At 36.7% G+C, this 26,042-nt stretch overlaps 1 protein-coding gene across 1 annotated transcript in view; it reads right to left on the bottom strand.

The window, feature by feature from the left end:
• Positions 1–374: 374 nt before the first annotated feature.
• The window catches only part of LOC123705952 (laminin subunit alpha-1), a 73,751-nt gene continuing 48,083 nt past the window's right edge, over positions 375–26,042 (bottom strand). Inside the window, exons 11-35 of the mRNA XM_045655073.1 lie at positions 25,366–25,575; positions 24,263–24,771; positions 23,772–24,008; positions 23,351–23,589; positions 22,779–23,017; positions 22,387–22,509; positions 21,319–21,510; positions 20,761–20,927; positions 19,842–19,991; positions 19,245–19,402; positions 18,633–18,872; positions 17,931–18,102; positions 17,153–17,306; positions 11,608–11,858; positions 11,014–11,221; positions 10,360–10,475; positions 9,603–9,781; positions 9,187–9,307; positions 8,429–8,587; positions 7,900–8,031; positions 5,387–5,527; positions 4,456–4,606; positions 3,699–3,841; positions 2,496–2,691; positions 375–1,583 (exon numbers count right to left, since the gene is read on the bottom strand). Of these exons, the coding sequence (XP_045511029.1) occupies positions 1,444–1,583; positions 2,496–2,691; positions 3,699–3,841; positions 4,456–4,606; positions 5,387–5,527; positions 7,900–8,031; positions 8,429–8,587; positions 9,187–9,307; positions 9,603–9,781; positions 10,360–10,475; positions 11,014–11,221; positions 11,608–11,858; positions 17,153–17,306; positions 17,931–18,102; positions 18,633–18,872; positions 19,245–19,402; positions 19,842–19,991; positions 20,761–20,927; positions 21,319–21,510; positions 22,387–22,509; positions 22,779–23,017; positions 23,351–23,589; positions 23,772–24,008; positions 24,263–24,771; positions 25,366–25,575 (4,727 nt within the window). The 3' untranslated portion in view covers positions 375–1,443. The remainder of the gene's footprint in view (positions 1,584–2,495; positions 2,692–3,698; positions 3,842–4,455; positions 4,607–5,386; positions 5,528–7,899; positions 8,032–8,428; positions 8,588–9,186; positions 9,308–9,602; positions 9,782–10,359; positions 10,476–11,013; positions 11,222–11,607; positions 11,859–17,152; positions 17,307–17,930; positions 18,103–18,632; positions 18,873–19,244; positions 19,403–19,841; positions 19,992–20,760; positions 20,928–21,318; positions 21,511–22,386; positions 22,510–22,778; positions 23,018–23,350; positions 23,590–23,771; positions 24,009–24,262; positions 24,772–25,365; positions 25,576–26,042) is intronic.

Here is a 26,042-nt window from a genome sequence, read left to right as displayed (position 1 = left end):
AGGCTCACAACTACAGCAAAAAGTGCCGTTACAACATTTAGTCTTAATATTTTCCATTTAGCCCCCTTTTGCAACACGCCATAAGGAACTTCGTTCCAATAATAGACTTCCATTAGTTATAATATTGTATACAGTGGGGACATTCTTGATAGCTCTGAATTTGCTTTTACCTATTAAAGCTGATCCCTAAATAATGTTATGTACAATTTGCGACATTTAAATGCAAAATTATACTGGTACAAATAGTTATATAAATGTTTTTTGACGTGACAACGTCTTATAATTCGATAGAGCCGGCTGCACGCACGAAAAAACATGACTCATGCGGCGTTACCTCGCTTGAGGCGTTCCATGTGCAAGCATTTAAATTTTAAACGAATGCTATTAATGCATGTTTTAAACTTTACTTTGTGATTACAATGAAATGCCGATATTTTAAGTAGATAATATTAATTATTATATGCAAAGAAAATTATTAAAATTCTGTCTTTTTTCATTTCATTTTTAATTTCAATTTACCTTAGGTTCACAAAAAAACAATATATTTTTATAATATCCAACATAAGTTTAATCAATTAAGAACTTGCAGAAGAAAGTGGCAAAGCATAAACAAAATTTCTACTTTATCGAGATTTTTCTCCACGACTTTGTTAAGGGTATAGTTTATCTTAAGTAAATTATTATTACTGAATACTGGTTTGTGACATTAAGTACCTACTTATATACATGTTTTTTAAAATAGCCTAGATTTAATTATTACCTAAATTTTTGTGCGGGCAAGGTGAAATCACAGTTGTGATATATAATAATGACTCTTAATATTTTGGGTGTAAGGTTGAAATTACATTATATTTTTATATTTATTACAATAAATAGCCTCTAGACAGCCTCGTTAGGGTTGTTTCTTTTATAGATGAATTGAATGAGATTCTTTTGTAAATTACTATTTTTGAAACAAAATTTAATTATGGATCTATTCCCTATATATTTTACTACTGGAAAATTAGTCAAAATTCTTGAAAATAATTAAGAAATGCATTCTGTATATTTTTTTCATTGGGTTGACATTATAACAGTAATATCATTATCCTTAACTTAAATGACTGTTCTTACAACTACTTATTTATATAATACAAATTCTTATAATATTCGATTTTGTAGACATTTATAGACAGTAAATCTCGCATCATGGATTCCATCCATTGTTATGTAAGTTTACATTAAGTACCTATTTAAGTAACACCGTAGAATAAGTAAGTAACCTTTTTTATGCTTTCGAGGTACGGTTGCAATAGCTCCATTTTTTGCATTATTATTGTGATGTCATAACGTTTAAAATGACATAAAATTCACTCATATCGACTGTTACAAGAAGTCGCGTCTATAGCAAAATGTACTTTATCGTTCACACAATAGTGTTAAAAATTGCATAATTTTCTTCTTTTAAGACGTGGGGCAGGAGTCCAATAGTACGTGATGCAGTGACTCCATTTCAGGCCAGTCCTTCTTAACTCCTCCCACTGATACTTCTCGTATGCAGCCCTTGAAATTTTCTCTGCTTTCCGCCGCGTCTACTGCGCCCTCTGTAATGAAAAATGTTTGATTAAAATATTATGTTTTTGAAAAAAGAAATTTTTTTTTTATAAAACTTATTTAGTATTTTTTGTTACAATCTAAACTGTAGGCAGATATTTGCATTAATAAGTACCTATAATTGATTTGCTTTTTTTACAATAGCACAAGGGTGTGATATAAATTGTTTTTTGGAAAATAATTAAGTGGCCAACGGTGTTTTTTTGACGCACGTTTATAAGTTCACCACTGCTCGAACGGTGAAAGAAAAAATCGTGAGGAAACCGACATGTCAAACAATCGAAAGTTCGACGACATGTTGGCTAGCACGGTGGATTACGGCCTAATCGTTTATGGGAGGCCCATTTCCCAGCAGTGGGAAAGTTTCCACGAACCGCGAGGGACTGGAACATGCTTCCTCAGTCTGTGTTCCCCGACGAGTACAATATGGGGGTCTTCAAGCGTAGAGTGAACAGGTACCTTCCATCTTAGAATCTCAGCTTAACATCAGGCGAGATTGTGGTCAAGCGCTTCCTTATTACCAATAAAAAAAAAAGTGGGAGCATTATAATGATGATGTGCAGGCTATGATATATAAAAGAGCTAGATACGTTACCCGCTCTCTATTTTGGCAAGAAAAAACTCAGGTAAGTGCCCGAGTTTCACTTAGTCACGCACCATTCAGCGTCGTGGCTGGACGTTCTTTTTGTATTTTAATCGGCAGCTGTTATTACGAAGTACATGAGTGAGACATGTATTATGTTTCGTGCGTGAGAGTGAAAGAGAGAACAACTGTATTGGTGATAATGCGTTAGTAAGTAGGTATGTATTAATTACGCTGTTTTTTAGTGCAATGATGTTGGCGTATGCCGTGTCTACTAGTATAATAGGTCATTGTGTGCAGGTGTTGTAAAGCCACATACCGGGCAGGCCCGCTATGTAGAGCGGCGCGGGGTGGTGGCGCGCGGGCAGCAGCGCGGGGGCGGCGCGCTCGTCGGCCGCGCCGTCCAGCGCCAGCGCCAGCCCGTGCGGCGCCGCGCGGGCGCGCACCGCGTGCCACGCGCCGTCGCACGCCGCGCCGCCCCACTCGGCGCGCGCCCCCCACGCGCTCAGCACCACCTGGGTGTCAAATAATTATAGTCATTCAGATATACATATGGAGACGACACCGCCTACATCACTTATGTTCCGCTCAACATACGCCATACGTAACTGCACGCTCATTTTTTATTTGTTTTAAAGTGAAACGCATCAAATATGCCTTCGTGTGTGTTACGATATTGCACAAATAACACGGACAAGTGCAAAGGAATAACTTTCATCGGTAAGTACCTAACTAGATAATAATTTTTAAAACTTAGTTAGAGCAAAAAAATGGCGCACAGAATTTGTTCGTGGTACGTAACGTATATATAATCTCAATGATTATAGTACGTTCAGACGCGTGGCAAGCAGCCCGTGCGCGTACGGTGCAAACAAATAAACACGGGCGCATGCACAAACATATGTTTACATGCTTGTGCCCGTGCTTGTGCTCGTTGAACGCAAGCGCCTGAACCCACCGCACCATAATAATATATGTATACAGGGTGTAATCGTTAAGTGTGCACAGGCGATTATTCCGTAACTATTGCAGATATAAAAAAAAATTTAAACTGATATCGAAAGCCCTTTACCTAATGAGTAAAATGACAATAATAACTTTTTTAAAATAAAACGGGAAATATCCAAAAAAATTACATCAAACACGCAACAATTATGACAATTATGATAATTAAAAAATGTAGGGAAATATTCACAATGACCGACATTGTAGCTTAATATGCTTGGTGTCCCGCAATCGAGGGAATCAGGAAAATGGAATAAAATCAATGGAATAGGAACTTAGTGTTTCAACCAAAAAAAGGAATGCAAAAAACGATTGTTACACAAATAAGCTAACTAGAAATTAACGAATTTTAAATTCGATTTATTCATTAGATACCTATAATACTATTTATCACGACGTTTCACATATTAAACTATAGCAAGCTTGGTCATGCACTCTAAAATATTACCTATAAATCGTGTAAAATCAAACATACTAAACAAATTATGATTATAAAATAATGAGTTATCCAACTCACCACTCCATTCTTAAGTTCGAGGGTAGCTCCACCCCCCGACATGATGAGGCCGTTGGGGGAGAAGGAGCGGAACTGGAGCCGCACTTCCACTGTCTCCAGGTCTTCACTCCACCACTTACTGGACCACACCGCGTATGCATCGCCTGAAATATTGAATGAAGCGAGTTAGGTACTTATTAAATTTGGTTGCACTTGATTCTTATTTTTGAGTGTGTTGATAAATTTTGTGAATGAAAAAAGCTTTACAATAATTGTGTTTATTATATGAAACCGGTTTAAAAAAGAAAGGTTTGTTACGGTTTGCAATATACATACTATGGAATCTTCATTATTCTGTGATGATGAAAACACCAAAATCTGTTACAATTACAAAAAATACTTTCCCTATACCTGCAGATATAGGGAGATAGGTAATTGTTATATTGCTTATGGCAAATAATATAAGCATTTCTTAAATTATGAAATCACTACTTGTGTGTATAATCCATACCTACTTAATATTAAATTATAAATGCGAAAGTAACTCTGTCTCTGTCTGTTACTCAATCACGCCTTAACTACTGAACCAATTTGCATGAAATTTGGTATAGAAATATTTTGATACCTGAGAAAGGACATATGCTACTTTTTACCCCGGGAAATAGGATAGGTTTTATCTCGGAAATCCCACGGGAACGGGAACTATGCGGGTTTTTCTTAGACTGCGCGGGCGAAGCCGCGGGCGGAAACTAGTAATTTGTAAAAGTAAATATCTTACCCGCGAAATAAGCGCCCCTCTCAACACTGGGGAAGCACTGTCCCACGGCGTGGTGCGCGCGCGCGTCCCGCACGAGGTCGTCGGCGCGCCCGCACACGCGCACGCGCCGCACGCACCCGCGCAGCCCGCCCCACCCGCCCCACCGTAACACCTGCACCATGTAGATGTATCACAAATTGTAGGTAGATGTAGTAGATGAAAGAAGGGAGATTGTGGATGTGGTCTATTATGTACCTAGTTAATAAACTGCATGCAATTACAAAATACGAATAGCTAGACGAATAACGAACATGTATCACTACATAGTAGGTATAAAACAAAGTCGCTTTCTTTTTCCCTATGTCGCTATGACCTTTTGTACGCTTAAATCTTTAAAACTACGCAACGGATTTTGATGCGGTTTTTTTAATAGATAGAGTGATTCAAGAGGAAGGTTTTAGTATATAATTTATTAGGTTTTAGACAAAGCGGGCGAAGCCGTGAGCGGTAAGCTAGTATAGTATAATTACATAAAACGCCCTGCTACAACGCAACGAGTGACGAAATCCACAGGGTTGCTGGGCAAAACTGGCGGCAACGAGCAAACGACCGGGCTCAATGGCGTGCCATGACTGAAACCTATGTCCAGCAGTGGACAAAAGTAGGCTGATAATGATAATGATGATGATGACACAGCATATTACTAAGTTTTACAGTTGTGTTCGTTGATCGTCTCGTATTTCGCCTAACTATTTATATGAATCTGTAAATTTGGTGTAAAGTTCCTATTGACATATTTTATAATGCATGTATAACAAAATTCATAAATTTTATTTGATACATTAATGTTATAATTTATTTAAAAAACATAGTTTTAACCCATTGAACCCCAATAGATTTTCTATTGTGTTTGTGATTCCGGGGCCTGAGTTATTATAAGTAGGTATATTACCGCCGGCGGCACATTGGGCAGCGCAGCGGGCAGGCCGCCCACGTAGATGCGCGCGGCGCGCGAGTGTGGCGGCGCGCGACCCGCCGCCGCCGCGCCGCCGTGCGACAGCGCGACCCGCCCGCGGGATATGCGCACTGATATCTGTTGGATACAGGATATTGAACTTATGAAATTGCACTTTTGAAATGATCGAGCCGGGTGCGATTTTATTCTCCTGTGAAATTGGGCTAGTGATATCTGTTGGATACAGGATAATGTTATCATTTGAATGTTAGCATGTTTATTTTCTTAATAATCCGCCACACAGTGTAAATAACTCTCTAAATACCAATGGTGAATAAGACTTAATGCGGGGTTTACACGGGTGACTGAAGCCGCACGATTTCGTCCAAATTGCAATTCGACTAGGTCACAAGTGGCAGCCGCAAACCCCAAGGTTGGACGCTGTCCAACTTTGGCCGCACGGCGACCGACCATAATAAAACGATCAACTGCAGGTGATCGCTCGCTGCATGTAGACGTATCAGTGCCGGATTAAGCCAGCGCGGGGCCTGTAGCAAATTCCGTCAAGAGGCCCTTCGTTTGCTATAGTTTCTCAAGTTAAAAGGTATTAAATAAAACTGTACGTACACGGTGCTTCTGTGTGGGTGTTATGTTACTAGATATTGAAAATTTTCCCAAATTTTTCCCCGACTACGGAAGAAAGAGGGTAATGTTTTTCGAGTGTATCTATGTATAATATTTCTTTGGCACGCCCTGCAGTATAAACCGCTGAACCGATTTTGATTTATGAAATGACATTGCAATCATCTGAATTATTATGGTAGTGGTATTAGTGACGTTCTACAAAAATTAGCTGTCAGGGTTTAATTTTAATTTTAATATAAATATTTGTATATGATAATTTTTTATAATATTGTAAAAATTCTTTTGTTACATAAACGATAATTTTTTAATTAAATAAATTACATAAAAAAATGTTTCAAAATTACAATGTTTTATTTTCAAAATATATGAATGCGGATAGCGGGAGTTTTTAGTCTAGAACACGGGACATTTTATTTTTAGAAAGAAAGAAGGAAGAAACCATTTATTCCAATACACACAAACACACAACAATAGCATTGTAAATTATGAATAATAGGTAATAGAAAACATAAATTTATGTATGGTTGCTTGCGCTAAAAAAGGAAGCCACTCAGGATACCTGAGGCATAATACCTTAACACTGATTTTCAGTGACACCTTACGACATCCACATTGTCAGCTGCTTTACTGGATAATAAATAAATATAATTCCTGAATAATAATAGTTTTGTCATATCCATCACGGAGTTCAAATGAATTAAATCGCGGGCGAAAACGACTCTGACGTTTTTAAGCTACTTATATAAAAGTAACAAAAAAAAGTATTATGCTTATAAAAATTATCTTATAATGATCATGAACCTTTATTGCACTATACAAATAATCACATTCACGATCGAAAAATCCAACAGCACTACCTCGAAGATCTTTTAACCATTTTACCATTTTACCCATAATAATGGCAAAGTCATTTTCAAAATACTGGCAGCATACGTTGAAGTTTTGTATTCCTTCGTTATTCATAATATATGTAAAATTATTATTTGTATACAAAATTAAATAAGCCAAATAATCACAGAGAACCTGTAAAACGATGTTTTATCTTTTTGTTTGTTTTCGAGAACAAATTTTACAGTGTTTTAATATCACAAGACAGCATTTTTTTACTAAAATAGCAAACCCCTTTTGACGTATTTCATGACACTATAATCGCTATAGCACTGGCGGAGGTTCGTATTCGTTTTTGATTTCGTATTTTCTTTGACAAGGGCGATGGATGATTGTCATGCTCCATCTGCCTTTTATTTTGTAATCTAAGGTTTGATAGTCGATAGAATCCTATTTTATTTGATCGGGTTGTTACGACTAGCTCGTTCGATGGCAATATCAAGGGATTCCCCTGTTAGTTTTGCCGTGCTACCAACTTGCGTGTAGCGCAGTGCAAGCAGTACAACACAACTTTTGGTGTAGCCAGCGCTCAATTGTAGAAACGTGGTAAAATTTTAAATTATTGTTGTAGATTTTGATACCAACGTTTCTCGGTACGTGTATTTTTTTACGGTAAGTGTATTATACATATATTTATATTTTTTGACGGTCAGACAGGTATTAGACCGCGGGGCCCCCCGAGTCGCGGGGCCCGTAGCATTTGCTACTCTTGCTACGTGGCTAATCCGGCACTGAGACGTATGGTTCACAACCATGAATAAAATAATACAACACTTTTGAAATGATCGATCCGGGTGCGATTTTAGTCACCTGTGAAATTGGGCTAGCGACGAAAATCAACCGCGTAAACCCCGCTTTAGTCACACTTAGTTGTCGTTTGTGCATGTTTTTCTTTTATAAAATAACTACGTTAAAAACAACCGACTTCAAAAATAAAAAAGTAAAAAATAGAAAAGATTTAATATTATTAAACTTACCGATCTCCAAGTGCCATCAGCGAGTACGGTGGACAATGTAACCTCTTTCTTCTTTCTGCCGCGTACAATGAGCCGCACTTTGCCTTCGTGCAGTATCAGTGCTGTGTAGTGCTTTGGTTTCAGTTTGGAGCCCTGGAATTGTTCATGTATTAATAATTGTCCCTTTAAATAATCTTATGTCTGTCACAAAATTTATTTCCGTTTAGCGATGGTTGATTTAGCTTCTATTCATTGTTTCTAGAATTTTTTTTATTTATGATAAGGTATATATGAGTATATAAATGACCTAAAAACATGAAAAATTGATATAGATTTTCCATACCTAAGTTATACAGCGTCATCTACCAGTTGGCATGGAAATAAAATAATTAAATCATTCAAAATAATATTCTCCATTCTATATATCTGTGTAATTATGAAAATGTTTATACGGCAAATTACCTACTCATAAAATGGATCATGTGCACTCAAAGAAACGGCAAAAGACAATAGAGACAATGGTTTTTTTTGTATCAAATAAAGTACAAACCGGTATCAAAAACACGAGTCCCTCCGTGGCGAAGGTCCTAATCTGCAGAGTGATCGAGAACTCGGCCTTCGCCCCCTGTCGCGGCAGCTTGAGCGACGCGTAGCTCCCGGGCGTGTCTCCGAACTTTACTGCGCCTGCTTCTACTGTGTATGATGACATCTGAAATATAATAAAAAAAAGTAATAAAAACTTAGTCTTTTATAATAAACTAGAAGTATTTTTGTTCATTAAAATTAATAGAAATCGTATTAACTACTTAGTTTCATGTTAAAATTTTGTAACCGTGAAAATACAGGTTACATAACATAAGCGTGGCATGGCATTTTATTAGTAACTAGCTGCTCCGCGCGGTTTCACCCCCGTGGCTCCACTCCTGTTGCCCGTAGCGTGATGAAATATAGCCTATAACCTTCCTCAATAAATGGGCTATGTAACACCGAAAGAATTTTTCAAATCGGACCAGTAGTTCCCGAGATTAGTGCGTTCAAACAAAGAAACAAACAAACAAACTCTTCAGCTTTATAATATTAGGTAGTATAGATAATTAATAAATATATTTGATTTTAGAGTTTGAGTTGAAAAAAAAATTTGAATTAATTAATTTAAACATCTTTAAATAGTTGTTCATATAACCATACGAAAATGTGTAAAATTATTTAGGTATTATCCAATTTATTTTACTTTTCAATGATCTCTATATAAATGTACATTACAATAAACATGTTTCTTACATCGTTATTAAATCAATAAATCCGTACCTTGCTACACATCGCAGCGGAGTCAGCCTGCGGCTCCGGGGGCGGGTCCCCGCGCACGTCGCCCTCCGCGCGCCCCAAGCGTGCGTCGCCCCATACTGTGCCTTCTTCTAGACCTAGCAAGCTGGACATAATAATCATTCAATTAACTATTTTTATCACTAGTTGGCCGCCTCCTTGCTACAGTGGTTGACGCATGAGCGTAGCACCGAGGGGACCCGGGTACGATTACCGGTAGAGACGAAGAAAAAAAATGTCTCGGTCTGGCAGGACCAATATTATATCCAAGAACCGAGCATAAAAAAAACATTGAACAAAAGTAATAAAATTCTTCAAGCAGAGTTTTTACAGTCTGTATTAAAATTAAACTTTAGGTACATAAACAAATTTGCTAAGTTGACTAAACACTTCAAACTCACCTAGAATCCACAATAAAATCCATAATAGTGCCAACAAACGCCTGCGCCGGTAAGTCAATGCTAGTAGAGCGCTGTGAAGGCGGAGCCCCGCCGAGGTACAGACCGCGAGGACGAGGGGCGAAGCCGCCGCCCGCTAGCGCTCCGCTACCAACTAGCTTCTCGTCTAGCCACACTTCTAACTAAAAAATAATAAGGATAAATTATAATAAATAGGTGCTTTATCATATTTCGAACGTCATGTTTTCGCATTGGCTTGAAAACTTTTTATAAAAGGTTCAAAGTCTCAAAGGTGCTATTAATGCTCTTTTCATGAATTTAAAGTTTGCAAAATAAAGTCCTTCTATGTTATCACATCTTTCTTATTTCATAATATTATCATCTCTAATTTCACATAACTAGTTTTTTTACATCTATCTACGCCTTGTTCAATATAAATAAATCAATAACGTACAGCCCCCCTAGCCAAGTGGTTTTCTGTTAGCATAGCGTTCAATAGAATAGACTACGAATGTATGAGATTGACGTAAGCTGTAGATACGTTTGTCTACAGCTTACGTCAATCTCATACATTCGTAGTCTATTCTATTGGTTATCTACCGCTTACGTCAATCTCATACATTCGTAGTCTATTCTATTGGTTATCTACCGCTTACGTCAATCTCATACATTCGTAGTCTATTCTATTGAACGCTACGCTAACAGAAAACCACTTGGCTAGGGGGGCTGATTATACAAGATAATCGTAATAGTATATTACCTGTTTGTGCGCCCGCACGAGTGTGACGGCGTGCAGGCGGCCGTCGTCCAGCCGCGTGCCGTTCGCGCGCACACGCAGCGCGCCCTTGCCCGCTGTGCCCTGCACTTCCAGCTCGCCTGGGAAATATTTATAAAAGTGTTATTTTGGGTTATCTTGTAAATTCTTATCTATACTAATACTAATATTATAAAGCTGAAGAGTTTGTTTGTTTGTTTGAACGCGCTAATCTCAGGAACTACTGGTCCGATTTGAAAAATTCTTTCGGTGTTAGATAGCCCATTTACCGAGGAAGGCTATAGGCTATATATTATCATGCAACAGGAGGGGAGCTACGCGGGTGAAACCGCGGTGCGCGGCTAGTTTACATTTAAAATAGTGATTTGCACTAGGAGTTAAACAGTTTTAATAAAATAACATAAATGTACGCGACAATGTGCAATATTTAAAAGAAACAGATTTTTAAAGTTAATTTCATTATCTTCAGAATTTTTTGACAAATATAAAAAATATTCTTTGTTTTTCATTTATGTCTTTTTTAATTTGGAAATAAACCAATTTAATTAATATCACACACCAACATTTAAATCGATACACATTTTCTAACTCTATCAAATGTATTAGGTATTACGCTTAAAGCTGAAACCTTTTACTAACCTTTAACAACAGCAATCACCAGATAATGTCCATCATCGCCATCATCATCATCGTCCACTTCATTGGAACCAGCTACCGGTGCCCGGTACAGCAGCAGACCTGATGATGACCTGGTCCTGAAGGATATACCCAAGGAAGACTTCCGTCGAATCGCTGGTGACGCCATCTCTATGTAACCTTCACCGCCGAAGATCGCTGACCGTAATGTCTGCAGTGGTCAAAAAAGATTGAAATTGAACGTTTGGCTAAAGAACCTATCTATTTACAAAATAATAAGTTAATCTAAAAATCACAATCTTGAAAATATATACATTTTAAACATAATATAAAAGAAATTTTCCAAAAATAATATATTAACCATTAGTTTCTGATTGAATGAAAATGTGTTTTTTTTTATCAGATAACTATTTATTGAACTGAATAGTTGAGTAATTCCCTTATATGAAGTTACCATAAGATATTAAGACCATTTTATCTTGGTTTAGTTTAGGGTTTTATTTTACGGAATAATTGTAATTTTTTGTTTCTAAATGCCCGTACAATAAAGTGTAATCAAATAAACATACATAACTCAAAGGATCAAAGATCACAAACCTTAGTAGTACACCCCGGTTCAACGCCATGTCTATGCGGCGTATCCAGCAAGTCATATCCCTCCCTATCCACAGTGAGGGCTCCAAGACACCCCAGTAGCGCTGGCGGGCGCTCTCCCGCGGGGACTTCGCCCCCGGGCGGAGCGCCCCCGAGCCAGTACTCCGCGGCTTGCAGGTCCGGTAGTAGAGATGCATCTTGTACAGGAGGTGAGGGTGAGCCCAGCGTCTCTTCGCCGTTCACGCGCAGGCTGCCTGGGGACGGACGCGCTTACATACGTGCTCTTTGACAATAACTATATAAATAGACTATTACTAAGTCTATGTTTACGTTGATAAAGTACATTACGAAGATTTTTAATACACAATGTATATACTATTTGTGTCAGTTTTGTAAAGCATGCGTTATCAATTCGTATAAATTAATAGTCTATAATTTGTGTCTTGTTTTTTCTTTCTCTAGCTGCGATCTCTATTTAGCTCATTTCCATCTATAATTCTCGCGTAACCAAACTGTTGTCCATATTCTGGAATATTTGTCAGTTTTCTGGCAAAAAGTTTCAACAACAAATTTGATAGGCAAATCATATTAATTGTTGTTATATTATATTGTTGGATAGACTATTCCATTTCTCCATATTATCTATTCCACTTTCCAACCTGTCCCCATTGAGATATACATATGGAGACGACACCGCCTACATCACTTATGTTCCGCTCACCATAAGCCATATGGCTTAACTGCACGCTCATTTTTTATTTGTTTTAGGTTTAAAGAATCATTTATTCTCATTTAAAGACTTAAATCTAATTACATGAGAATAACATAACAAAGTAAATAAATAATGAAACAGTCGTCCGGGCACAGCTATTCCGAAGGTAAGTTGTTTTATTCCAGAAGTGATTGGTCATTAAGTATGTGATCAGCTAGGCGCTTTTTAAATACATACATGGATTTAGCTGTTTTTATATCACTGGTGAGTTTATTATAAAATTGGGCACCTTCAAATGTAATGCATTTTTGTCCATAGCCAGTCCTGACCTTATGTATGTATAGATCCCTTGTGTTACGTCTAGAATATTTTGGTTTATTTTTTGTGAAAGTTAGTGCTGTATGTATATTTTTGTCTAAAATTTTCTTAATAAGAATACATGTTGTATATTTATATAATTGTTTGATGTTCATCAGTTTTGTGTCTTTATAGATTTTAATTGACGGTGTTAGGTAATGATAGTGATATAATATTTTAATTATTTTATTCTGAATTATTTGTAACTCTTTTAGTTTATATTTGGGAGCACTTCCCCATACTTCGATTAAATACATAAGATGTGATTTTATTAAGGAATTATAAATATTTATGCGGACCTGTTTAGGAAGGCATCCTACAACCCTACGAAGTGAGCCAGCAAGGGATGAGAGTTTAGATTTAACATGGTCTATTTGAATGTTCCAGGATAAGCCACTATCTATTCTTAAACCAAGATATTTTTCATCGCTTTTTTGTTGAAGTGGAATTCCATTCAAAGTAATTGGCACGTGAGGTGGTATTTTTTTATTTTTTGCTTTAAAAATAACATAGGATGTTTTTAATACGTTAACAGTCAAGAGGTTGTACTGAAACCATTCAAATAAGTGGTTGAGGTCTTCTTGAGCTTGTGAAATAATATTATTTATACAGGATCCGAAATAAAATAGACATGTATCATCTGCGTATTGGGTAATTTCGCCATGTAGGCCTATGTCATGGATATTATTCACATAAATTAAGAACAAAAGTGGCCCTAACACCGATCCTTGTGGTATTCCACAGGTCATAGGTAAGGGATCGCTTTGCGTATTGCCAATTTTGACAAGTTGTGTTCTGTTATTTAGATATGAAATAAACATTTTTAGTGCAATACCAGTGATTCCAACAGCCTCGAGTTTTTTTATCAATAATGAGTGACTAACTGTGTCAAATGCTTTTTTTAAATCAATGAATACTCCTAAAGCAATATTTTTACGATCAAAATTATGTTTAATATTTGTGACTAAATCTATTGTAGCTGATAATGTATTAGACTGTGGCCGAAATCCGTATTGTTTGTTAGAAATAAATTTTATTAAATTCAAATGATCATTTAAGCGGTTGTAAATAATTTTCTCAAGAACTTTGGAAAACACTGGTAGTACAGAGATGGGACGATAATTGTTAACTTCCATTTTATCTCCCGATTTGTAGATGGGACTAACCTTGGTAATTTTTAGTGAGTCCGGGAATTCTCCGTTAGATAATAGATTATTAAAACTAATTGTAAGTTTGTCTAAAATTAATTTACTAATGGATTTTATGGCTTTAGTGGTCACACCATCTATGCCTGTACTACAATTAGGGTCAAGATTTTTAATAATATTATTTATTTCTTTTTCGTTACACGGTACAAATTCAGATAATGAGTGGCTAGTTTGTATGATTGGCAATGTATAAACTGTGTTGTTGTGGTATCTGCTTGGAATATGTTTTGCAAGGTTAGGACCAACTGTGGAGAAAAACTCATTAAATGTTTTGCATATATCAGAAATTTTTGTAATTAGACCAAATTCAGAATTTAATTTCAGGGGACTATCATAGTTTTTAAGTTTATTTGTTGCAAGAGTGTTAATAAGGGTCCATGTCTTCTTTGGGTCTTTCTTATACTTAGTAAATTCTTTATAGTAGTATGTCTCTTTCGTAGTTTTGATTTTATCTTCAGTGATCTTCTTATCCTCTTTGAACATTATCTTCAGTTTTTCATTATCCGGGTCTAGCCTTAAATTTCTCCATGATTCATTTCTTTTATTAATAGATAGTAATATGTCTTTGTTAATCCAGTCTTTCTGTGGTAGGTTAAGTATTTTCGTTTTAGTGATCTTGCTTTTATTAATGACATTTACAATATAATCTTCGAGGGCATTATAGGTGTCAGGTATTTCATGAGATGTTGTCGCAATCAGTTTTTGTAATTTAGCGTAGTCAATAGCCGCGTATTTCATCTTCTGTTTTGGAGGTGGCTTGAATTTTTTTAACTGTAATATTATTTGCTTGTGGTCAGACAAAGAAGCATCAATAGTTGTCATATGGAATTTGTCGTTGAGCTTATGTGATCGATAATAGATTTAGATGTAGCCGTTTCTCTGGTACAATATGTTTCTTCAATATTATTAAGTATTTTATACCCGGTCTCTTTTATGACAGACTTATATAATTTAGTTCTTTTATCAGCCTTTAATAAATTTATATTAAAATCGCCAAATACAAGAGCCCTGTTGTGATTCTGTATTTGTGTTTCAAATGATGACAAAAAAGATTTTAGATTATTATCGCCAGGATAGTAGATAACTGCTATATCTAGTGCATATTTTTTTAAATTAATCCAAAGGTAATTATTACCATTTTCATAAAGAGAACTAATTAAGCTATGCTGTAAATCATTGTGTACATAGGCTGACACTCCACCACCAGTTTTATCAGATCGATAGCTATAGTAATGTGTGTAGTTAGGAATTTGCATTTTAACCGCTTCCTCTTCTGATTTAAGCCATGTTTCTGTTAGGAGTATAACATGAATAGTACGTGACATGCTTCCAATTATAGACTTCAATTCGTCAAATTTGCCTTTTTTTCGTATACTGCGAATATTCGTGTAAAAGAAGTTAATACGTGATTTATTTAATTGTAGACAGCCATAGTCATTCTCTATTTGGTATGTGACATTATCGTTTACAGACTTTTTATTGTTAATAATTGGGTTTATTGATTGAGATTGTAGTTTTTTGGAATATGGATTATTGTAGGGACTCCTTTTATAAATTTAATGATTAAGTCCTTTTCACCATTTTTAGTACGATTTTCTAGTTCATTTTTAATCTCATTGAAGTAGTTTATTTGAGACGGAGTGCGATCGGAATAAATCTTGATGTGTTCTGGAAATTTTTCTTTATTGCGGAGTATAATTTTAGCTGTTTGTGGTTCTTCAAAACATACCTTAATTTTGCGGTTCTTGCCTGGTACAAATTTACCGAGCCGAAATATTTTTGACGGTTGTGGACAGTTATCAATTATGTTAGAAAGTAGTGAATTGATTTCGTTTTTATCTTGTCCTGAATTATTGGAGTTATTCTCTGATATACCTGTTATTATTATATTTTTTTCTCTTATTATTCGCTCACGCAGTTCACGAATTGTTTGTTCATTTGACAATAACATTTTTCCGGGTAATGTAGGTGGAGATCCGATTTTTAGGGCCGATAAATCAGTTTCCAAACAGGTGATTTTTTCTTCTTGTGTGGTAATTTTTAAGTTCAATTCTGTAAGTGAAGTTTTCATATCATCATGTGCCTTCATAAGAGTAGAAGTCGATTCTTTTATGCATTTTATTTCTAAACCAATTTCCGAAATGTTTTCGCGCACCGTATCCATATTTTGCTGTTGAGATGTAACGAATTTCTCGAGCAACGTAGTCATTCGCGATAGTTCATTACGCATTTCGCTTATTTCTTGGTTACAACTGCATAAATCTGGTTGTTTTCTCTTACGAGTTGTTATTGTGGATATTGATGGTTCCACAGTAATTTTTGATAAGTCCGGCTGCGAACTGCAGCGTATTTCGGAATTAGTCGGTGATCGTAGAAGACTCATAACTAGTATTTGTTAAAGTTTCAATATTGTAAACACGTTGAAGCGACAGCGCAGTAAAACAAAACTTAAGTTATAATATTCACTTGATTTGCGGCAGTGTCTATAAAACGTTGAAAAATGCACGTTATTACAGTGAACTTAGAGTGCACGGAGATGTTGTGTTCGGTTATCAATCGCACACAATTGCTTGTGACTTGTTGATTCTCACATCTAAAAAGGCACTAGTAGTCGTTTTTTTAATAATGAACTGTAAATCACTTGCATTAAGTTTCTTTTTTGATTGAAATACTATTATTTGTTAAGCACAGATATTTGTAACACGTCCGCTCGCTTAGCACGGCGACGGACGACTATTGACGACTACTGTTTTAAAGTGAAACGCATCAAATATGCCTTCGTGTGTGTTACGGTATTGCACAAATAATACGGAAAAGTGCAAAGGAATAACTTTCATAGAGTACCTAACTAGATAACAATTTTTAAAACTTAGTTAGAGCAAAAAAATGGCGCACAGATTTTGTTCGTGGTGTCTCCTCCATACGTAGTAATATTATCTCAATGATCCAAATAGTGTTTGTGTTAAAACATTACTCTTCCCTACTTGTTTGTATAATTAGAAAGTAAAAAAACATGACGTAGAATTCTTGTAATTAATAGTCTATGTTTTTATGTTTCTCTGGCTGCTATCTCTATTTAACTCATTTTCATCTTCTCGCGTAACCGAACTGTTGTCCATAATCTGGAATATTTGTCAGTTTTCTGGCAAAAAGTTTCAAGAACTAATTTGATAGGCAAATCATATTAATTGTTGTTATATATTGTTGGATAGATTATTGTCCGTTTCTCCTTATGTATTCCACCTTCCACCCTGTCCCACATGAACAGTACCTCTCTCGAGCCTGCTGAAGACGCGCGTGGCCTGCACGTGCGCGGTGGCCCCGTCGCAGCGCGCGGCGCCCGACGCGATCTCGAGCCGCGCGCCGCCGTACTGCACCGCGAACACCACGCGGCACGACCGCACCCACACGCTCACTGAACGGTTCTGGTGGGAAATATATGTAAGCTAATAAAAATCCTACTTCCTACTATGCTACTAATTTTATAAATGCAAAGGTTGTGAGGATGGATGTCTGTGTGTGTGTTTGTTACTCTTTCACGCAAATACTACTGAACTGATTACAACGAAATTAATCACGCATATAGAAGACAATTTGGATTAACATATGGAATAGATTTTATCCCGGAAATCCCACGGGAAGGGGATCTATGCGAGTTTTTCTTTGAAAACGCGGACGAAGCCGCGGGCGGAAAGCTAGTATATAATATAGTTAAGCAATTCGATAAAAGCACCTCTAATTAAAATTAAAAATATCAATATTCACGGAAAAGTGTTAACCCATTTTTGAACATGACTAGACTATTGTAACCGCCAAAAAAAAAAAAATACTATTTTGGTATTTTTATGTAGTAAAATTCGGTTATTTTAATTTTATAATTGGTATAGAATATAGATTAACACACAAATCTCGAAGCGAAAAAATAACAAATTATTTTTACCTAAAGGTCCAACAACATAATTTCATATCTTTAAATGGCTGTCATAAGCAAGCAATCTTTTCATTCTTCTATCGCTAGTAGCCTTTACTTCCTCACACAATATACTCACATTAACAGTATCCAGCGCTAAAAACAGTAACGCATCATGGTCCCTAGTTCGGAAGGTGAAGGAAATTGTGAACCGGCGTCTGTCCGCGGGGCGAAGGCCCGAGCGACGCACCGCCGCGTAGCCCGCGCCGTTGAACTGCACTAGCGTGGAGCCGCGGGATTGGCTGAACCGCCTGTACACGAAAAACTCATTATTACGAAAACGATCATTTAAATTGCAACCGCTCCTCAACATTAAATAGATTATCATTAATCATTAACACTAAACAAAAACTTAAACACGATCTGAAATATTATTTTTATCAAATGACCGACAACAGTGATACCATCAGGTCAAAGTGAAAGACGGATTTTCAATTAAATTCAGGGATCATATTTTTATATTAACCAGCTTGTTGTTGTCACCTATTAACAGGTTATTAAAAGATCCAAATTCAAGATAAAGGATAAGTCTAAGAAGACACAGAAAGAAAAAAGAATTCATTGCGATATATCGAAGATATGCTAATATCGTAATAGTTTAAAAATTATAACAGTTAAGTCAATACTCGTGTAATTACGCACTCGTGTAACTAGCACGATCATGAATGCTTATTAAAATCATTTTAATAGAAATATATTCGGGTGTCAGTACATTACACTGCTGAATCAAAACCACCCATATTTATTTTTACTTAACTATAACAACAAATTGTACCCATACCTATGAGTACATCCAATACACTTGGCATTCCCCGGCTGCTTGTTAAACGCCCAGAGCCCTAGCGCTCCGCTATCGTCCCTCAAGGCATGCACGCAGCCCGGTAACGGGGCCACACTCTCTCCCAGCCAGAGGAGAGACGAGCGGAGTAGCCCAGCGCTTGAAGCGCTTGATGTTGTGTTGCTGGACGATATCGCAGCGCTGCTGGAGCGCTCCACTCGGAGACGGACTGTTGTCCATACTCTGGAATGTACGATGTATTGTTAAAAATATTTATAAATGACTGATGTTTACGTGTTTATGATGAATTTATGATGCTTTGCTTTTTTTCTACATTACAGATAATATTTAATATTAAAAAAAATCAAATTTAAAATTTAAAGAGAAATAGTTGTCAGAGCGGTTTATTTCGACTTGTTCTCCTAATATATTTGATTTTTTAAATAACATGTTACTGTTGTTTTGTAATATACATTAGGTAAATTTGGGTAAATATATTTTTGATATTTTATTTTATAAGCTCCAGAACCTTAAAACAAATAAAAAAATTTGAATTTGAAACTTTGAATTTGAACACCACAGCCAATAAGAATTTCCTTAAGAAAACCAAGTCACCTCTCAATATCAATAGTATACGCAGTATGATCCGCATCATCCACCGTAGACTGCAGTGTCTCGGGGTGCAATATGACCCCCTCCCCTCCCCCCACGTTCCACGTTAATCGCAGTCTACTGTTCACTACTGAGAGACGCATGTAGCGGTCTGTTGCTTCCTGGATAGGAGAAAATATATTTATTTATGTATGTTTTGAAAGATTAACAAGAATATTATTTTCTTTTGACTATTTGACTAGATTCTCTCCTCGATTTGCCTGTTCAATTGCTTGCTCGAATATTATGTAGGAGAATTACGTTATCTGTTATACAGTTCACAGTTTTCCAGTGAAATCCGGGTTAGCTCCAATAATATTTGTTTATCAGTTAATGTTCGTTTGGAAGTTGGTTGGAATTAAAAATAGCTGTACTTATTTTGATGAAATTACAGGTTCACATTTAAAAATTTAATACAGTCTCAATTTCTAAGTGTGAACCTGTAACAACATCCAGTCGTTCATGTCCTCATTTTAATAATTATTACCAAATTTCTATTAAGGCAATTGCGATCAAATGGGACTACTTATTTTCGTGTAGAATTATTAAATGAAGCTCAACCTGATCCTGCATAAAGACAAGCGTGCCATCTTGCACATCGCCATCGAAGCTGACAGCCAGCGCCAGGCGCGTGACGGCGGGCGAGTTCCGCACCGCGTATGCGCGTGCGCAGCCCGGACCCGACACCGGGGAACGGACTGATACTGTTATCTAGGGAAAATGAGTTAATGGGTGTTTTATTTATTTACTCTTTTATACAAAATAAAGACAAGAAACAGTTTAGTGTATTTGACGGTCTTATCACTTAGTAGTGATCTCTTCCAGGCAACCAGGGCACATGGTAATCAGCTCAATCAAGTTTAAAAATATAGTTTTATGATGTGTCTTCATTGCAATGAATTGGCAAGAATTTGAATGCTCTGAATAAAAAGCTCAACGGCTTTACGTCGTTTTGAGGGCATGGTATTTATAAAGATACAATCTTAAATACCATGCCCTTTTATGTAATGTATGCCATTTAAGTAAAAAGCGAGAGCAATTTTTTTTTTTTTTTTTTGTAAGGTGTTTCTCAATGTTAGCCAGAAGGGCTTCTACATTTTAACGCGGACGCGGGGGTGAACTGAAGGTTCACCCTAGAAGCGACATGCACAAGGGCATCCCCCCTTGATGGGGATCTCGAACCTCGGCTTGGGCTGTCGCTTGAGTGGAGGAGGCCAGAAGGGCCCTAATAGGATGGGACGAGAGCAATTGAATACATCACGTCTTTCGCTATTTTATTTACCTATTATTTGCCTCTATCTATTCCGAACAATATATATTTTTTTAATATAGGTATTTTGGTCGTTGGTATAACTTGTGGTCAAAATTATTTGAGTCTAAAGTCTATATGAATGTTAAAGAGATTGTTAATGTTAATATTTGAATATTACCAAAAGAATTGTTTGCAGTGTGTCGTACAGCTAAATAAGTTGTCACTCACAGTGCTAGCAGCATGTCTAGCGCGCTCCACCCGCTCCCGCAGCGCTCTCAGCGCTGGCTCGAGCGCTGCGCTCGCTGCGGAGTGTTCCCGCGCTCGGGCCGCTGCAGCCGCTGCAAGCGCTTCCGATACTTCCGCACCGCGCAGCGTGTTGCCGCGGATTTGGGATACTAAAAATTGAGTTGACAAGTATTCGACTAGTGTAGTATTTTATTATATATGTGGTATTCGTATAAAAAAGTTATGAACTGTGCGTTATCTATCTAGGAAAGGAAAACTTAACTCCCCTAATAGGTAATAACCAAATAGAGAGAGAGAGAGACTGAGAAAATGTAGTGCAGTGCTGTGATTTATTAAGTTAGGAATTATGTTTTTGTGACAAAATACATTAAGTAGAACATGAAAAACTGAAAGGTTATAAGAAATTACTTTTGCTACTATTTAACGAACGGCTTCTTTTAAGTGAGACTAACTAACCAACTAAAATCTGATATAAGAGAGCTTTCAATAATATTTAAAAATAATTATAAAATCAAATTTTAAGAAAAATAAATATCTCACCATGTTCTTCAGCAGCCCCCAGCGCTGTATCGCCCAGCCGCTGCAGCGCTGCGAGTTTCCTCCGCAAGTGGTACCGCACCCGTCGCCTGGTCTCAGCCGCTTCGTCATAAAGTGACCGTGATACAGCGAACACACGCTCCGCTTGCTCGCCAGCGCTGCGAAGCGATGTGAGCGCTCCTGTTTCTGTGCTACCTTGAATGTAAAACGTGTTTAATGTAAATAATGTATACGTAAAATTCTTGAATGTAAAACGTGTTTTATGTGAAGAATGTATACGTTAAATTCTTGAATGTAAAACGTGTTTAATGTAAAAAATGTAAACGTAAAATTCTTGAATGTAAAACGTGTTTAATGTGAAGAATATATACGTTAAATTCTTGAATGTAAAACGTGTTTAATGTGAAGAATATATACGTTAAATTCTTGAATGTAAAACGTGTTTAATGTAAAAAATGTGAAGTAAAATTTCTTGAATGTAATACGTGTTTTATGTGAAGAGTGTATACGTTAAATTCTTGAATGTAAAACGTGTTTAATGTAAAGAATGTATACGTAAAATTCTTGAATGTAAAACGTGTTTAATGTGAAGAATGTATACGTTAAATTCTTGAATGTAAAACGTGTTTAATGTAAAGAATGTATACGTTAAATTCTTGAATGTAAAACGTGTTTAATGTAAAGAATGTATACGTAAAATTCTTGAATGTAAAAAAATGTAAACGTAAAATTCTATCAATAATTGACAGAAAATTTATAAAAACAGAATGTGCTCAAGAAATGCGTGTATGCGTGTTATGTTAGTAAATCTTTGTTTTTATTAGTTTGGGTGGTTCTTTTATCATTGTGTTTTCTCAGTATGAAATATTAATTAAAAAGGTGTATCTTATTAATTATAAACATAAGTAATCGTAAGGATAAAACAAATTAAATTACTCTTCTTGCGTTTTGAATGAGAAGTAGAAGGCTACGCTTTTTTTTTCTACTTGTCTCAATTTTAAAACGTTGACATCCAAATTCTCTTTAAAATAAGACCAAAAAATACAGATAAATATCCAAGAAACAACATACTAAGTCCAGCCGCAGCAGTAGCCGCTCCAGAGGCCAGAGACCGTTCCCGCCAGCCGAGCGCACGCAGCCCCACACTCGCTGCGTCGATACCACGAGCTGCACTTTCTACACCACGACCTAGTTCTGTGTATAGATGTTACATAAATAAATTGTGGAATGCATTATTCACATAATATTCATTCACGTGTAAAGTAAATAATTTGACTTATCCAAGCCTTGGTCTTAAATTATTTGCTCTTTCACCCTTAGCCATATAGTTATTACTTTCTCTACTGTACAATTATTTGTTGTAAATTGGTTTAGTGGTGTAAAAATTTCAATATAATTGTTGTGAATTTATCCTTTACACCAATTTTTCATTTCGATATTTAGGTGACAGTCTTGTAACTCACCAGACGATTTCATCAGCACCGCATTGCCCCTTCTCTTAAGCTCCTCTGAAGCAGCCCAATGCGCATGAGCAGTATCAATCATGGGCTGCGGTCCCCTTGCGAGCTGCACGGCTGCTGCAGTTGCAGCAGTCGCGGTGTCAGCAGCTGCTCCAGCGTCCTTCACTGCTTTGCTGACTTCAGACCACGCGCCCGCTGCTTGCACCCCGAGGGAAGCAGCTGCTCGTGTGCCGGCGAAGAGACTAGAAGAGTTAGAGATTGTAACTACTGTTATCTCACGAAGGAAAGATTTATTAATTGGATGTCGTTAATGTATGAATTTACAAAATTATTGCGAAGAGATAGACAGAGTTTAAAAAGCACAATCAATTAAAGATTCATATTAGTGTCAGAACTAGTTCTAATCACAAAACTTAACGGGCCCTTTATAAAGGCACAATTTAAAAATCAGTTATAAATAACAACCAGCCATATTAATGATTGCAGAAGTCTTCATCTATAAGTTAAATTTAACCATTCATGTTATTGTCAAAAAAGGGACACTTTATTATTCTCAATAAAAACTACCAAATTACTTTTTGTATTCCTTCGCTTTTTCTCCAAGCATTGCGACGTGTTTTTCCACGGCATCCAAATACTTCTTCTTATAAGCCGGTGTTAGGTTGTACAAAATACCCTCCTTTTCTTCAGTCGCGGCTGTGAGGGTGCGCAGTTGCTCAGCAATTTGTGGGAAATTGATGGCCAGGTTCCTGATTTGTGAGATTGCTGTTGATGCTTCCTTGGTTAAGTTATGGGTTGGTTGTTTTGCGATTTCCTGAAAAGAACCATAATATTATATTGTATTCTTTAGCATGATTTTATAAAATAATTAATTATTACGTAGACTTGTTTCCAGAAATTGTATTACAATATTATGGGATGCGATTTTCTGTTATGCAACAATCTTTGTCACGTAGTCAAAGATATACATAATATTATGTATGTGTAGGTACTTACTTCTAGCATAATTCGACATTTTGAACCCAAATCCTTCAGCCTGATCAAAGAGGGTAGTACTCTCCTCTTCAGCTCACCGACTTTATCTCCCGCCGCCCACACGACTCCTGCTAATTTTGCAATGTCGTCCATCTTGTTTTCCCATTCGTCCAACGAGGCTTGCATTTTATGAACGCGTCGGTACACATCTTCTATGCGATAGGAATACTCATGGATGGATGTTGATTGTAGGTTTGCCTTGAAAAAAAATGTGTTAAAAATTTAGAGCTACAAAAACCTGGATAAAAGTTCAATTATTAGTCTATTCTACACGTTTTATCATCATTGAAAAAAAATGTCGAATTTAGTTATCTTGACGTAAATATTGATAGACTTATAGAAATTATTGTTTTGGCAATGTGAATAGCGTTACTCATATCTTATTATTAGAAAACGGACGTCATATCGTACTTAGTTATAGATTGAAATAGTATGAAAACTTAAGAACTTACAGAATCAGATACATCACTAGCGCCAGCCATATAATCAAACAGCTTAATTTCCTTTATTGCCTTCAACAATCGCCTCGCTTCTTTCAGTGCGCGATGAGCACTTAGATGCTTCTCTCCTCTTGCGAAATCATCCAAATTAGCTGTCAGTTCTCCAACTAACCTCCTCTGTTTCAATACTTCTTCCAAACCACTCATACTTTCCAAGCTAAGATATTGAGCATCTGTTTCTCTTCTAGAAGCTTCTGTTTTCAAATTGTTAGCAGATGTGAACAGATTATGTTCGTTTTCTTCCAGTTCATTTATGGTGGAACCGATTATTCTAGCTTTTTCTATGTCAGTCTTTAGGTTTCGTAGGTCGTGGTTTAGGTATGTAGCGTTGTTCTCGAATTGCTTCAGAGCCGGGAAAGGTTGCGGTATCCTTGTTAGTTCTGTGATGTCAGCGCGTTTGTGGAGATCAGCGGTCATAGCTTCGACTGAGTCGAGCAGGGTTTGGGTGCAGTTGTCGCATGCTGAAATTAAGTATATAATCCTAGTATATAATCCTAGTCATTACAGGATGCCAGGTGAATGACACATCATGTCTGATGTTATTTAATTAAACAGTTAGATGAATCAATTCTCTGGCAACGTTTTTTCGGGCAAAATGTAATAAGAAATTGTTACAGGATGCCAGGTGAATGACGTCATGTTTGATGATACGTACAGTTACTTACATATTTTGTAAAATTAAATTGTAATACTGAAATGATTTAAAAGAGCAACTATGGAGTTTCTTGCCGATTCTTCTCCATAGATACTGCTTTCCGAATCGGTGGTAAATGTTAAAATATGTATTGACGTTTCAAAAGTGCTTCTCGAAGAAGTCTAATTGAATAAATAAATGTTTGAGTTTGAGTTTGAGTTTGATGTGATTTAATTAAACAGTTAGATGAATCAATGAAATCTATTGCAACGTTGTTTTCAGGCAAAATGTAATAGCATTTATTTTTCAGTTATATAATTATATTTATGCAGCATTTATGCTGGCAATAAACAAGCATTAATTATTTTAAGAATTTAACAAAAAAAAAAAAAAAAAAATTGTGAATCTGGAAGATACTCACGCGTACACCCCCCATCATCCAGATAATGCCTTGCCAGCTCACACGTATCACACTTATCCCCTCCCACGTGTGGTTTGCACCGACACCTCGCCCGCACATCGCACGTGCCCGCTACAGCCCCGCGCGGGTCGCACGTGCACGGCTCACACGCACCGCGGGTGTTGTGCACCCAGCCGGGTGCGCATGACTCGCATGCAGCGCCCGCGTAACCTGTAAGTATAAATAAATAAATATTTCAGGACAATTTTCACGGCACGATCTGATCCCATACTAAGCTTTCGCTTGTGTTATGGAAACCAGATGGCTGATAAACATACATATATAATTTTAAATAAATACTTATATAGATAATCAACACCCAGACACAGAGCAAACATCTAAGTTCATCACACAAATATTTGCCCCGGGTGGGAATCGAACCCACGACCTCTGGCTTGGAAGGCAGGGCCACTACCAACCAAGCCAACTGGTCAGTCAAAAAATGAATGAATTTATGAAAAATTGCTTTGAAAATACATAAACAAAGACTTTACAGAAACAGCAAAGAAGCCTTATCGCTATTTAGCGATCTCTACCAGGCAACCCAAGTATATTAAATGTTTTGACACATCATGCAGAATTTTCATGCTATTTAGGTTTATATTATATGGTTGATGTTTCGCTACAAATTATAGAAC

This window comes from Colias croceus, chromosome 3 (genome assembly GCF_905220415.1).
Source record: "Colias croceus chromosome 3, ilColCroc2.1".
Classification (NCBI taxonomy): Eukaryota; Metazoa; Arthropoda; class Insecta; order Lepidoptera; family Pieridae; genus Colias; species Colias croceus.
This window is presented reverse-complemented; position numbering and strand designations above follow the sequence as displayed.